The sequence below is a fragment of the Lepidochelys olivacea genome (assembly GCF_965140295.1).
Source record: "Lepidochelys olivacea isolate rLepOli2 genome assembly, chromosome: 1".
Classification (NCBI taxonomy): domain Eukaryota; kingdom Metazoa; phylum Chordata; order Testudines; family Cheloniidae; genus Lepidochelys; species Lepidochelys olivacea.
In genome coordinates, this window is record NC_140411.1 from 181,163,607 (window position 1) to 181,179,250 (window position 15,644).

General features: G+C 38.8%; 1 protein-coding gene across 4 annotated transcripts in view; it reads right to left on the minus strand.

Annotated features, from left to right (window-relative positions):
• ROBO1 (roundabout guidance receptor 1) overlaps nt 1–15,644 on the minus strand; it is an 872,802-nt gene that overhangs the window by 58,800 nt on the left and 798,358 nt on the right. For all 4 annotated transcript variants that reach the window (XM_084633794.1, XM_084633793.1, XM_084633796.1 and 1 more), the window contains 4 exons: nt 14,067–14,188; nt 11,158–11,389; nt 9,631–9,752; nt 5,636–5,807 (listed from right to left, as the gene is read on the minus strand). In XM_084633794.1, the coding sequence (XP_084489920.1) occupies nt 5,636–5,807; nt 9,631–9,752; nt 11,158–11,389; nt 14,067–14,188 (648 nt within the window). The remainder of the gene's footprint in view (nt 1–5,635; nt 5,808–9,630; nt 9,753–11,157; nt 11,390–14,066; nt 14,189–15,644) is intronic.

The window sequence follows — 15,644 nt, forward strand, 5'->3', positions numbered from 1 at the left end:
ACTGCAATATCATTCTAATTTCAAAACAACTACATTTACTTTTTTTTAAATGCTGATATTATTTGAAATTGTTTTCTTTGACAGAAAAGTGACTTTTCATTGGAGACACTGTTCACCTATTGTTCTGCGTATGTTAACATTTCTTTGTTATTTAAATATTACTCTTTCATACTTCTAATGAAGTATTTACAATAAAGAAAAAGTTACCTTATTCTCCCTGGTCCCCCCCCCCCAAAAAAAAAAGAATACTACAGCATAGAATCAATAAAATTTATGAAGCCCTAAGCTGTGCATAAGGAGCCAGCAATGTAAATGATTCTGTAACACAAACAAATATAGTGGTAATATTTTTATATATATATATATATATACACACAAATGTTAAGTGCATTATTCACACAGTGCATGTCTCATGTACAAAATACTCCATGAACCTTTATTTTTCTAATCACTCACATTATGAGATGTAACTTGAGAACTAATTAGCATGCCTTTAGTGATATTCTGTTAGCCACTAGAAATACCTGTATATTATCGTAATAAATTGTTGTATTTAAAACACCAAGCCTGAAATACATTATGCATGTGTGGACTGCTACACCTGCACAAAGCCTCATTTTTCATATATATATTTTACACCTCTACACACACACACACACACACACACACACTTTCTTTTTCTCTTATTCTTTAGCTTCAGTCATTTAACTGTACACACACATGTATCTGTACACACACACGTATATGACTATATATTCCTTTATTTTAATAATAGAAGCTAAGCTAACCACTAATTTTAAGGGAAGCTGGTAGTGACCCATGTGTTTATGTTGCTAACACTTTCCATTATTAAAGATTCTTGCAGCCTTTTTTTTGTTCTATCACTTTGTTGTTTGCATCAGGCCTTTGAAATTAGGGGAAAAGGGAGAAAGCCCTTGGGCTAGAAAAATGCCTTTTCTTTGTGCCATGAAAATCCATTCAGGTTTAGCCGACACATAAACTGTTGAAAATCACCATATCACTGCTGTTGTTTCTGGTTCCTCCAGGTAAATGTTGGCAGCATACAAAATAATAAGGAACTGTGAACATTCTAAGGTCACATTCACAATGCTGACAAAGCTGCCGAAGCACACATTGTACTGAGAATACCTAGGAGCTGCTGGAGAAGGCTGACTACCTCACTCCCTGGAACTGGCATATTTCCTGGCCCCAAGATAACAGACTTTCCCTGCTGACAGTTAATGTAGTTAGGTCTGTAGTTCAGGTACTAGCAATCTGCAGTGCTGTGTGGAAGGTCCAGGGCTTAAATGCTGGTGATATAAGATACGAGGTTGTTACAGTTGCACATAACAATTGGTTTCTTTCTTTGTCCTTTTCAAAATAGACTAGTAAATTACATACAAAAACACTATGTTAAAATAAAGTTATTTAGGATGCAAATTCAAGAGTTATGAAATCTCAGAATCACGGTGACCTGTGCAAATGCCTCCATGTGCATGCATTAAGATACAGTCTTTAATGGTACAATCAGGTACTGTTCCACAGGACTCCTGCCTCATTCAGTGCACAAGATAGCTGGTCAAAGGGAAGTGAGAATTAAGGTTGCACGGGCAACCATAAATCTGGCATTTCCTAACTTCTGAGTGCTTGACTTTGCAATAACTTGCTCCCTCTCCCCCCCCCCCACTCAATGTGGGTATATATAATGTAGAAAGACAATTCTTTGGTCAGAAATCAACTTATGAATATTCTCTTTTGCCTTCTTTCTAGTTATATACAATGTCATAAATGGAGAAGTGCCACTTTTAGGCTAGAGCTCTATAGTGTACTGCATGTAAGTGCAGTGCACTGCCCATGTGCAGCCTCACTGACATCAGTGGGGCTTTGGGTGGGCAAAGCAGGCCACCTTTGAAAGTCTACTGCAGGCCTGAAAAAGACACTATATTGTGTTGGGCAGCTTACTTGCAGTGGCTGACAGAATGATATCCCTAAAGGCATCCTAATTAGTTCACAAATCACATGTCTTAATGTGAGTGATGAGAGTAATAAAGGTGCAATAAGAGTTTCTTGTATTTTGTACACTTGAGACATCCACTGGTTGAAAAAAACACTTAACATTTATAATTATTTTACGGAAACCTCTTAAGAAATAAGTGCATAAAATGTATTCACTCAGGGTAATATGTTTATTATGAGTAATATTAACTGCATCTGAGATGCCTCATGTGAATAGTACACTGGACAGAACATGCTGCAGGATGTACCAGGTAATTCTCTATTGAACCATCAGCAAACCAATGGAGTGTCAACATTTCAAAGCTGCCATCCATGGTACTCCATCGTTGTACAGAAGCTATGGTGGAGATCAGTATCAAAGGGATTAACAGTTCTCTGGGGTAATGTTCTGTAGCCCTTGAATGGTTGCAACTTACTTTTACTCACATGCTCAGCCAAAGGTCCACATACTCATTTCTTGGCACGAGAGAGCATTCAGAGCACTCCAAAATCTGAATAGCCCTATCTGTGCAGGGGAGGGGTGTGCTGTGTGGGGACTTACTCAAACTAAATCCTAAGGGGGAAGTTTTAGAGCTAGTCACAATCTAGCCCTCAATTTTTAATCAAGAATTGTTCAGAGTAAGATCTAAAGCTGATTTAATTGTGAGAGACATTCCAAAATTTAAATGAATATACAAATCATACAGTATATATAATATGCACACAGGGAATTTGTAATCAGTTTAATAAAGGTAGCAGCATACTAATTCAGAAATCAACATCAAAGCAAAAGATTTAAGCTTCCTGGCTCTAAGAACGAAATACAGATTTCTCAAATTGGTGATTGCAAGAATGCAGTTCATCTAGCATATAGATATCGGAACTAGCAATTCCCGCCAAACATTCTATGAACAACATCCTTACCCACCGCCAAACACAGCCCCCCTTCCCAAAACCCAAAAAGGAAAAAAAAATGCCCTCTTTATCTAAATGAATGTATTGCTTCTGGAAAGTACTAGACTGATGGCATCAGCAATAAGGATAAGTTTTGTATCCTCAGAACAGCTTCTGGAAAACAATGGTGCTATCTATCCCTCACTGCTTTACTTCTTCTCTGGGAGCACATCCAAGAACCAAGGATGAGATTCTATGATTAGCCTCTAAGATGCACAAGCACAGAACTCAGGGTAAGGTAAGGAAGTTTTAAGCCACTTTACCACTCTCACAATCCTAGGCTACTCTGGGTGAAGAGTTTCCTTGGGGTAATTTAGGTAGCCCTAGGGGCCTGTTTGAGTTATGGCAGCCCCTCCAGGATACCCTATGGGCCACAGTACTGCTCAGAATCTCCACAGTGTGTTCCCCACAAATGCTTTCTGCTCCAGGGCTTACAAAGGGGTCCTCAGAAGGGAGCCATACAGCTGTCTTACACTGCATCTATACCAAGGGAATCCTTCCAACAGCTAGTTACAAGGCTGTTGAGGTCCTTTACGTTGTTCTGGTCCTTTGACCTGGTGTAAAGTGGCAGTAGTGGGACTGAGGATCTCACCACACATTATATCTGATCCTTTATGGGTACAAAAAGAGGAGAGGGAGCTGAAAAGGGCACTAGAAAAATCCTTTCTTTTAGGGAGCACAAAGTTTGCTTGAGGCCTGTACTCATAAGAGTGCTAACGTCCCTGAAAGGAGGCAAATGAGAAAGAGGCTTTGTGCCACTTCCTTCATCACCAGCCAGCACAGCTTGTCAAGAGATGGGCACCTGGTGTGCACTATTAAAGGTCACAGCAAGGGACTCTCGGGTCAACGCTTCTTCAGTGTCCCCAAAGGCAATGTGCTTACTTCAGGAACAGTGTTTCTGAGACCTCCCACTGGGATGATGTACTACCACCATGCTGTGTGGCACAGGGATGTGTCTCAAATGTACATTTTAGCTCTGGGGAGTGAGATGGTAGGGTTTTTTAGAACTCTCATACAGTGTAATTATTTCTTTACAAAATGCCATAATGCTCAATCCCTGGCTTCTGCTGAGAATGTCATTAAGGACATTAACTGTCATGTTACCATCTGTCCACTAGGGATTGGACTAAGATCACGAACCACTGAGGCCACTAAACAGCAAATGATAACTTTTGATTACTGTAGATCTCAGGTGAATCAGAAAATATGATCTGGAGGAAAGAGACTTTGGGCAATATTTTCAAAAGCACCTAACTGATTTAGGAACTTAAGTCCCATTTTCAAACATGATTTATGCACTTAGGAGCCTAAGTTCCACTTATTTTGTGAAGCACTAATCAATAGCCTTAGGAGAAGATTTTCAAAGATGAGGCACCTGATTCCTATTGACTTTCAATAGGACATGGTTATCTAACTGCCCTTTGCCTTCTAGTGAAGTGTCCATACATGCCATTGCTGGAAGCAGGCTAGTGGCCCTGCTCAGCCCTGGTAAGGCAAATGGTCAACTATGTTCCTTTTCCAAATATGCTAACTGGAAAGGCAAGGAAGGGAAACTAAATAAATCATGTTCTTGTAAAACTGGCGTTTATTTAGGATTAATTTACTAGCAGATGGATTAAGGAAAAATGTTAATATCAAGCCTGCAGTTTCAGACATCAAGGCCTCTTCATTAAGCTGGTATCTATAACACTTAAAATTTCAAGGTTTTCAAAATATCAGCAGCGAAACAAAAACCCTGATTCTTGAGAATGGAAAATGAGCACAGAAAAGAACATGCCAATGAGCACTTATAGGTACTACATTAATGAGTCATTTTAAAAAGTTCTGCATTCTTGCTATGCAATTTCTATTACAATCAATGGGAGTCACAAGCCCAAATTATAAGCAATTTTTTGAAAGTTCCCTTAATTTCAATGGCTAAATGTAATTTTTTGGTATTGCAGCAATTGTTCACTCAGAATAGGGTCCTTTTTTCATTCTCAGTAACTGCCTATTTTTAACTGTAAAATCACATAACTGGACAGGTCTTTTGATGATGGAGACAGAGAAGGGCACAAGGTCAAAAGGAACATGGTAAGGTTCTATTTTGGTCTGATGGGACAGCATGTTTTGATTTCATCATGCTAATAAAGAGCAGCATCACTATACTGCAAGGCATTTTAAATATTGTTCTGTAAACCAGCAGTAATCCCACATCACTTCCAGACATATCCATATCCTATGGCCCCCAATCTTAAACTGTGTCAGAGGAATGGTTGGTGCAGATGAGGAAAAAAGGAGTGCAAAGATCACTGTTGCATCCCTTGCCCTGATACTGGTAGGCCAGAACTAATATGAATGTAGCAAACTTGGTGGCTCGGGCCCATCTTAAACTGTTGTGTTTTTCCTACGCCAGTCTTAAGTATCAACCACTTCGCAAAAATCAACAGCCAAAACCAATAATGAATTGTGACTCTTTGTTTAAAAAAAATGCAGCAACCATTATACAACAAACCTTTGAGAGATGCTGTTACAACACTGTCTTTAGAATCCAGTTCCAATACATGTCCAAAAACACAAATACTAATCTCATGTTAACATTCAAGCAACACTCTGCATTCTGCCTGACTTGTAAATATTTCTGGATCCATAAAAGGAAAAATAAACACAGCACTGAATTTATACGCAAATTTACCAGAAGGCTTACCTAATTGGATAAACTGTGGCTCACTTTTCACTCCGGGTCCTGCCGCAGTACTTGCTGCTACTTCCACACTGTATCGAATACCAGGAACTAAGGAGGGGATGAGTACAGAAAAGGTGGAACCATCTACGGTCTTGTTTATGTGGTATCTGCTTTCATTGCCCAGGCACCAAACCTGTAGGTAAATGAAGTACATAGCACATGTGTGTGTTAAAAGTTAAAGCTAAAAGGATAGTTACATGATATGATATGGTCCTTTCTGATTCATAAAGGGAGTCAAACTAGATTATAACTGTTATTTATTATTTGTATTGCAGTAGCACCAAGCCATCCCAGTCACAGGCTAGGTGCTGTACAAACAAAGAGCAAAAATATGGTTCCTGCCACAAAGAGTTTACAATATAAGATAACTTGTTAGCTCCCTTCTAACCCTCTAACATATCAATCCAAGACATAAGCACTAATAATGCACTAATGAGCATTGGTTGCACTCCACAGATAATGGAAAAGAGAGAAAGAACTCTCAATCATTCAGTATGACTAAAACAAGGGAATTAAATTTGATGATATTTGCAACTCTCTTTTTCTTGAATAATTGGTCAGGCTAGGTTTTGTTCAGAGACATGTTTGGGGAAATTTGTATTTGCATGAATTCATACTTTTCCCTGAGGACAGGTATTCATGCTGGAAGCAATAAAAATTATAGTAAACCAAACAGGGATTGGATGCAGGGGATGATGCAGTGACACCCCATTTTTAACTAAGAGTTAGGTCACAGTGAGAACGTGGCACACGCCATTTTTAACTAAGAGTTAGGTCACAATGAGAATGTGGCACAGGTAAAAGCTGTGGGCCTGAGACTCAATCTGGAGAAGACTCAGGTGATATTGGCTGGTTAGGGGAAAACAACTGGATGAGATGGGAGATAATGTTGCCCCCTCTGATTCAAGGGGCTTGCCCACCATTTGTGAGTAGATGCACAACTCAGGAGGCTGGATGGACTCCTAATTGGTATTAAAAAAGCAGGTAACCAGTAGCACCTACTGTTAGATCACCTATTTCTCAATCTGTACTTCCAGGAGGTTGCGTTACTTTTGTAATCTGAACTTGCAACTGTCTTTGTCACCTCCAGATCAAGCTATTGCAATGAGCTCTACATGCAGCTACTCTTTCAATCTACCTCGAAATCAAAAACGGTGCAGAATTCAACAGCTTGTTTATTATGAGGTAGGTCCTTCTGGGAACACATGATACCAGTACTTTTGGATCCACACTGGCTACCTATTAAATACAGGGTACAATTTAAGGTTGTGGTCTTGACCTATAAATAGTCTAAAATCTTGTAATCTGAAAGACTGCTTCACTCTCCCTTTGCCAGTCTTCTGCATTTGAGATCTGCCTGAGCTGGAACCCCAGCCATAAGGGAGATCGAATCAACTAGCACAGCACTTTCTGTGAGGGGGCCACCCTCAGCTTTGAACTCACAAATATTCCTAGTACATTGGCTTTGTGAGCATGCACACATTTGTGGCAAGACATATTTCTTCACCCTAGATGTAAGGGGGTTCAGAGGACTCTTGTGGAGAATTATAAAGAACTGGAAGATATTTTGCTGGATTATTATATATGATTACTGGGGAAAGATAAGGGGTAAATGGAGTAATCAATTTTAATAAACATAATTGTGAAATGGGTCAAGGAATGTCCAGAGCATAGGATAATCACTCACTTTTTACAAATGAGTACTAAATAAATGATATCATTTTTATTAGTGCCATTAAATTCTAGACAATGATCCATAAAACCTGCAGAAAAGTTATAGAATGATCTTATAAAAATGATAAGACTGCATGTTTTAGAAAGCTATTAATAAGTCAATACAGGGATTTGGAAAGGGAACAGTTATGCAGCCTTCACAAGAGCAGTCACAAACCCTTGTGCCACGACGCACACAGAATATAAAGCTTAACATCCCCCACAACCCACAAACAACCTGTATTTAATGAGCAAGAAGGAAGTGACACTAAGGAATAAAAACTATGCTGGGCAATAGATAGTTATGGTTTAAATTTGTTTTCTGCTTAATTTCTCACGATCTTTACATAGAAGTGACTACAGTATATGATAATGATCCATTATACAATCTATATAGGGAAGTTTGAACAGATAGAAGATGCTTGTTAAGGAAACAAAAGGGAAGCCACTCCTGAACAGATGCATCACAGAAAAAGAAAATGAAAAGCATTGTAAGCAGCCCTGTAACTTTATGCCAGAGGTGTGACAGAATGGACTCATTTGAACGTTATTGTTTTTTGTAAAGTGCTATTCATACTTCTGTAGCTGTGTCATCCTTTCCATTATAACCTATTAATACATTCAAATTTTCTCCATTCTAAAACTTAGTGTGCAAGGTGTCAGCCAGCCTGGGTTTTAATTGTTTTGAAAAAATAAAGAGAATCCACTTGTTGAGAAAATAACATGATAGAATAATCATTAATTCCTTTTTGTATTAAAAAAAAGGGATGTGAATTTCAGGGTTTTTTTCCGGGTTATTTGTTCCTAACATTGACTAGTTGTTTTTGTTTTTTTAAACAGAAAATACAATTATGCATGCTTTCATGATGCCTGTTTTCGATCCAGAGGGAAAATTATCCACTGACCCACATTAAAAAACAGTGGCAGCCCCACCGCTGCATAGGCACTAAGAGATGCCTGCTCATAGCTCACTGCAACCTATTGTCCCCAGATGCTAGCAGACACTGTATAGCATATTCCACACTCAAATGTGAATTTCCTCTCTTTTATTGTTTTGTCCTCACAACCCTAACATTCTTTTAATACAGTTTCTGGTGGGTGAATAATTCCATCTCTTTAGTTCAAGGTCTAACTGCCTTTAAATAAAACTTCCTTTGTGAATATTTTTTTCAATTACATCTGAAACTAAGCCACAAAATGATTTTGTACCAGTCAATCAGGTTCTGAAAGGCATTTTATTATTTTAAATTGACCATGAAGCTAAGTGATCTCCACTCTTTTTTCTTTTCTACAGTGTAAAGAAAGAAATGAGTGGAATGAGTTTTGATGCTTAGGAATAAATGCCTACACTGTGGTATTTTATCTTTAAAAAAAAAGGCTAAAACATTCTGATTTAAAAATCTCTCTCAACAATGCCAATTTGCTACAGACTAGAGCAAACCATCCTGCCACTAGTGGCTATAAAACAACCTTGAAATCCATGACTAGACACTTACAACATCTCAGCCTTGCTTAGGCAATTTTAGCTTCATTTCTTTTTTATGTAATTTATTCACAATTTAAATTACTCTAAGATAAAAACAGTATGTTGCTACAGAGGCCTTAAATAATAAAAACTGTCTACTGAACTTTAATAGGTTAAAAATATATATAATATAATGAAGGCTAGAATGCAAAGATAGATTTGTAAAAAAACAAAAAAAATGCTATAAATATATTTAATCTTACACTAACTCTCTTTAGATGGAAAGCTTTTCCATGTTTTTAACTATCCCAGATGAATAGAATAGTACACTTTACTCAGAATGTTACATAATAAATTATGTTGAAGCCTTTCAAATTATTAGACCCATTTATTTCCTCAAATTCCCTGTTTTGATCACAAAATGGTTCTTAAACTAGCACATTTTTCTTTGTGTTTTGTGTACGTAATTCTCATGTTATAGCATAGACATGAAGTTGCTTATTTTAATTATGAATTTTGACCTTTTCTTTAATTTCCTGCACTACCATCTTCCCATTCAAATTAGTAGGCAGTTTTAATTGCTTTTGGACATGTAAAGATGCCACAGACTAGACAGAATTCCTAAATAAATGGTACTATAAAAAAAATAAACTGAGAAATATTTTTTGATTCCACATGCTTTTGATTTTTACCAGTAGATGGAGCCAAGTATCCACGAACAATTTATCCATCAATAGCATGTCAATACTTTGCAGTGAATAAGAACTCTACATGTCACCTTATATTCTTGGACCATTCCATTCTGGGTATCCTCAGGGGGTGGCTGCCAGGTAACCACAATTGCAGTCCCATTCCCGTCATTCTTAGTCACTGAAACACTTTGAGGTGGAGCACTAGGAGCTGTTTGCAGGAAGAACCAGATGGTTAATTTGTTGTTGTATTTCTAATACAATGTTGCCAAATGCTTTTTAACAAGCTGCTAGTGCTTGATACATAAACAGCCTATTCTGCACTACACAAATGTAATCATAATTTCTTGTTTCGCCATTAAGGATGTTTCTGTCTGTCAAGGTAAACGGACGTGAGAGACAAAATATGGTCTAGTAATGTGAACAGGTGTTGGGATCCTGGGTTCCATTACTGGCTCTGCCACAGACTCACTTTGTCACCTTGACCCAACACTGAGATCAAACTATTAAAAAGATTCCACTAATTTTTGGTGCCTAACCTCAGACATGTAGATCCTTCCTTTCAGAACTTCTGAGCACTAAAATTAACCTAACAAAGACCTTTGGGTGCTCATCACTTTAGAAAAACCAGGCTGTTGGTGTGCCAAGTTGGACACTCAAAATGTAGGCACCAAAAAGTGGATGTTTTCAAAAATGTTGGCTTTAATTTCCCTGAGCTTTAGTTTCCCCTTTTTTGTAAAATAAAATAAAATAAAATAAAATAAAATAAAAATATGTACTTCTTAAACTCCTGTTATTTGTAGGTACTTTCAATGAGAAGATTCTTTTTTTTTTTTTGGTCCATTAGAGTCATCCTAAGATGTTCTGGGTTCAGGTGCTGCTCTTTTGAGGCTGCTTCAGAGGCCTAGAGGGAAGGCAGTGAGGGTCATCTGTTCAACTAGTGCAGCCAAAACGTATGGTGCAGGTCTGGGCCCCACCAACACACTGAAATGTCTACTCTGAGGCATTTTGATTATGTTTGACCTTGCAAGTAAAAATGCTATGGTGAGGGAAATGGCTTTATGAACCCTACCCTCCTTCTAGCACATGCACAGAGGAAGATGCATAATTTAGTCCAGTGTATTTGTTGCTCTCACTCATCATCTTTTCATTTTGTACCAGTGATGGATCCAGATATACAAGCGCCCTAAAAATGTGGTTTCCTTCCTTCAGCTACAATACTTTGATGATTTCTGCGGTATCTGCTATTTACTTTAGATAGTGATAAGTATGTGTTTGAATTTGATACAAGTCACTTGTGACCAGACCATGAACTCAGCAGGGAGGAGAACACACTGCACTGGAGATAAAAAAAAAACACATTTCCCTTTTATGTGCTGGAGGGGATTTCTGCACATGCCTCTCTCACATGCAAAGTTTTAAATATTTACTTCTGTGCCATGAAACAAGTCACATAATGATCAGTCCAACACACTGACAATCTCCTCAGCTGTGCACTGCTGTGTTCTCATACAGTATGCACTTCAAACAAAATCAAATAATGAATGTATCATAGAGAAACCGGCCGAAATACTCCTTCAAAAAGAAAAGATGAAGACAGACTTGCTGATACTTGCCTTCTTCTAGGGTTTTTGCAAATTTTACTTCGCTATCTGCTCCTTGAAACTCGTTAAAAAAAGGGCGGGCCTTGATTTCATAGTTTACACCTTTCTTCAGCTCTGGAATGATGACGCTATTTTTGGTTGGTGTTCTCACTTCAAAAATTAACCATTCAGATTCACCGTGGGATGCAGTGGTAGGCCTGTACAGAATTTTATATCCCTGAATATACTGGGATTGCTGGTCCACCTAGCAGAACAGTAGAAACACATGTTAGTGAATGACTAATGGACTGTTTAATACATATAAACCATAACATTGCCTGTAGTATTATGCAAAATACTAAGAACTATCCATTTATTTTATCCAAAGTAAACAATGCTACTGAACCAGATAAAAATTCCTGGGAATTACAGCAAATTATGGGCCTTATTCACCACTGCATTAATACATTTTTAAGATAGTATAATGGCACTGACATCAATGAAGGGATAACAAAATGGTGACTCACGTTCTATATTTTGTAAAATGAATAACCCCGATGCCAAGGGGCTCCAAGCAGGGCAGGGGTTTGCCTAGGTGGATCTGTTTGCCGGATTGGGGTATATATTTTAATAGTTCAGATGATGAATATAGAAATCAAACAAAGAAACAGGTCAACCTTCCTGAGGAGTGGAAGCCTCCCAGCTTGCACAAAATGACCCTTGCTTCCTCCCCACTTCCTTGTGGACAAAGTGGATTTTAAAGGGCAGCCAAGTGGCACTATCTACATTCTGATGATTATGCTTGACTCTGTCAAAGGCCAGATAAATCCAAACATTTCCTCCATTCTCAGTGACTCAGCAGGGGGCTACTGTGCTGTAGAACTGGTGCTTTTTTAAGCAGTCACCACAGGGCCAATAAAAATCAGCTTTTTAAAGGAAGGAAGCGACCAATAAAGGTGGATCAAAACTGCACTCAGTTGACTGGATTGTCATTTGCAGTAAAGCCACTTTATGTCACTTGGCAGTGTACAAAGGCCTTAGTGTAAATAAGAACCAGGGTCAATATATTTGGGGATACTTGAGACAGGAGGTTACCTAATAGAATCGGTGTCTTGTGCAGCTTTCAGTATATTTTAGTCACTGACTTTGATAAATGATTTCTGATGTATAGGCAAATTTGAAAATAAAAACGTCTACTTAAAAACATTCAGATTTGTCCCATTTAAACTATTTTATCTGGTGACATAATAAAACTGTTTGTTTGCAATGTAATACCCAAGCAACATGTTTTGTTTCAAATAACTGACTGATGAATGGCTGCTCGCTAAAATTGAGGTAATGCTTAATCTTTGAAATTGCAGTCAGAGACCACCCAAGAGACCAAAAATATTGGCTGCCTGGAAAAGGTTGTTCTGTAACTAAAGGTCAAACAAAATTATGCTTGGAAGCTTGGTGATGTTTTTAAGTGGTCAGTTGAAACGGGAGATTGCCTGCTGCAGGTGGTCCTTAGTGCAGGTTTCACTGTAAATACTGGGCATCACAGCAGTCAGTTTCTTTACAGTTCTTGACTATGTAAAATGCTTTCTTTACAAAGTTACGCCATGCTAGCTGTAGCATCTTGTGATCACTTCATTATCATGAATCTTGCCCATATGCTCAGGGTTTAGCTGATCGCCATATTTGGGGTCGGGAAGGAATTTTCCTCCAGGGCAGATTGGAAGAGGCCCTGGAGGTTTTTCGCCTTCCTCTGTAGCATGGGGCACGGGTCACTTGCTGGAGGATTCTCTGCTCCTTGAAGTCTTTAAACTACGATTTGAGGACTTCAGTAGTATAGATATAGATGTGAGGTTTTTTGAAGGAGTGGGTGGGTGAAATTCTGTGGCCTGTCTTGTGCAGGAGGTCAGACTAGATGATCATAATGGTCCCTTCTGACCTAAATATCTATGAATCATGCCTGTCAACATTTTGAGTTGATCAGAAGGTAGCCCAGATGACAGTTTAAAGCTCCATTCCCTTGAGATTAATTGTCTCCACGACTGGAGTTGCCCCGCTCTTTTCCCGACCACCTAGTTGATATTGCTTAAAACAGCCGTTCGTTCATTTACATTGTCTTATATCTTTCCTTGAATAGACTTATTCCTTTCTCATGCTGTACTCTCTTTCTTTCTTTTTTCCTTTGTCCTCATCCATCCCCTTCATGTCACAATTTATTTCCCTGTAATCCTTCAATTTTTCTAAGCCCCCAATCTTCTCATTCTCTCTCCTTGTCCCTCCTCTGTATCTCTTCCTACCCCCTCCCTTGGGGACTCCTATAGTATCTTTTTCTTTTCTTGCCCTGGTTTTCCTCCTCTTCCATCATAACCTCCATACTTCTGACCTAACTGCTACTGACCAATGTGATTGTTTCCCATTGTGTTTTTCTTTCCCACCGCATGTGTGTTCACTTTTAAGCTAGTAAATGCTGTGCTGTGGGAGGAAGTGCATTTCTCAATATCTGATCTGGGGTAGGTGGGCATGGCAACTACCACATACCACTTCCTGCAACTCTGGTTGATAGACAGAGGAGCTATTGTGTTATCTCAAACATGACTTAGGGCCTGATGCACCTCTCACTGAATGCAACGGAATGGCTCTCATGAACTTGACTTTGGATCAGTCCCTTCACCTCCTGACAAAGGATGCTGAGCACCCTGGATATGGCATAGCACTCTCTGTAGAATGAGAAGATAATCTAGGTTCTGATTAAGACAGGCACAGTCAGGGGAGTGCTGTAAGTGCCAATACACATGAAGTGATTTTCATGTACAACAGCAAGCTATTTTCATAGCTTCTTGATATAGTTTAACTCCCCCATCAACAGTGCGGTGTAGTATTGGGATTTAAATAAAAGTTCCCTTTCTCCCTACCCAAAACCCACCTCCCATTTTATAACTTTTACTTACTGTCCAATGAACTTCAATTGAGGAAGAAGAAAGGATAGTGGGGTTGTGAAGATGCAGAACCACATCCCCGAGCTCTCTCTGGACCTGTTTGTGATCCACACCCTGGCTTGTAGGTGGAACATCTGGAACAATGTAAGAACCCATTCTTATAACTGAACTGAGTCTTCCAAGTACATAACTTGATTGACAAATAGGCTTAATCACAGTACCCACTAGAAGAGCCCAAATGTGCAGGAAATAGAACTACGTGAAGCATTTTCACAGCAAAATGGCCAAAACCAATCTGCTTTTTCAGTGGAAGCAATGTGGGGAGAGGGAAGACATGGGTGGGTGGGTAGGTGGGTTGGGAGCAAGGAGTAAAAAGAAAGAACAAGGTCAGGGATAACTATGGTAAATTACAGCAGAAGCATCACCTCTCATCATGCAAATCTCTCTTTCCTGCAGGGAAGGGGAATCTCCTACAGCACACTCCAAACACCATAGAAACCACGAAACAATCAAGGAGGGGCAGAAGAGTAGGTGTGTCTAAAAATAAATTCAGTAGCACTCTAGCAAGTGTTATTGTTGGTTTTTAATTACCTATTAACTGTAGTATAGTAATTAAATGAGGGGAAATGAACCACACAGATACAAGGTCTTCCAAGGGCAGGAGACTTCAGTGAACAGGGGCCAAAGCGCAGTTGCCTTCTGTCTCCCTTGATATTTGCAAATCCAACACTGGTCTCTTATTGTTGAAAGAATTGTTCATACATATGAAAAGAGGAATTCCATTTGATGTGTTCTATCATTTGAGCTGGTACAATGTGGTGAGGATGTTTTCCATGTACAACTCTCAGAAAGCATCTTGGGCTGAAAAGAAATGACTCTCCCCATATGACACATTTATAGTGCACTCATCACCATGATATCTGAAGTGTATGTGTACCATGGATATCAGAGTACAGTATTTTTATATTCATTTCATAATTTCCCTTTTTTTCACTTCATTATACACAAAAACTATGTTGGCAACAGAGAAAACCTCAAGCTCGGAAATTCACATGACATGAAAAGTGCTGATTTTTTTTTTAAACAATCACAGGTATGTGTGAGCATGTTACACACACTTCGCTCCATGATACTACTCTCTCAATCTAATCTTTTCTAGTGTTTAGGCAAGGTTATGAAATCTACAAGCATTCTTCTTTCTGAAACATTCAGTAGGATTCTTGGCAATTTCAAAATCTGCCTGTTCACAAGAATGACCAGAGAGGGGGCATAGAGGAAAGGTGTATGTGCATATCCATGCCTGCAACAAAGCCAGATCCATGAGCGTGTTGCAGGTGGGTCCATCTGAGGAGTCCATCCGAGGAGTGAGAGCGGCAGAATGTTGATGACCTCCCTATGGAAATTGCTTATATAAAATATGAAGGGGACACATAAAGAAGTGTAACTTTTGAGGGGATAGTTACATTTCCAACCCATTACCCAGTGTATTTTTAAATAATTCACTGACCATCAAATTAAGAAATTATCTATCTATATATGTATGAAGTTACTGGCATGTGAACAAATTCTTTATCCAGCAACACAGTCCAC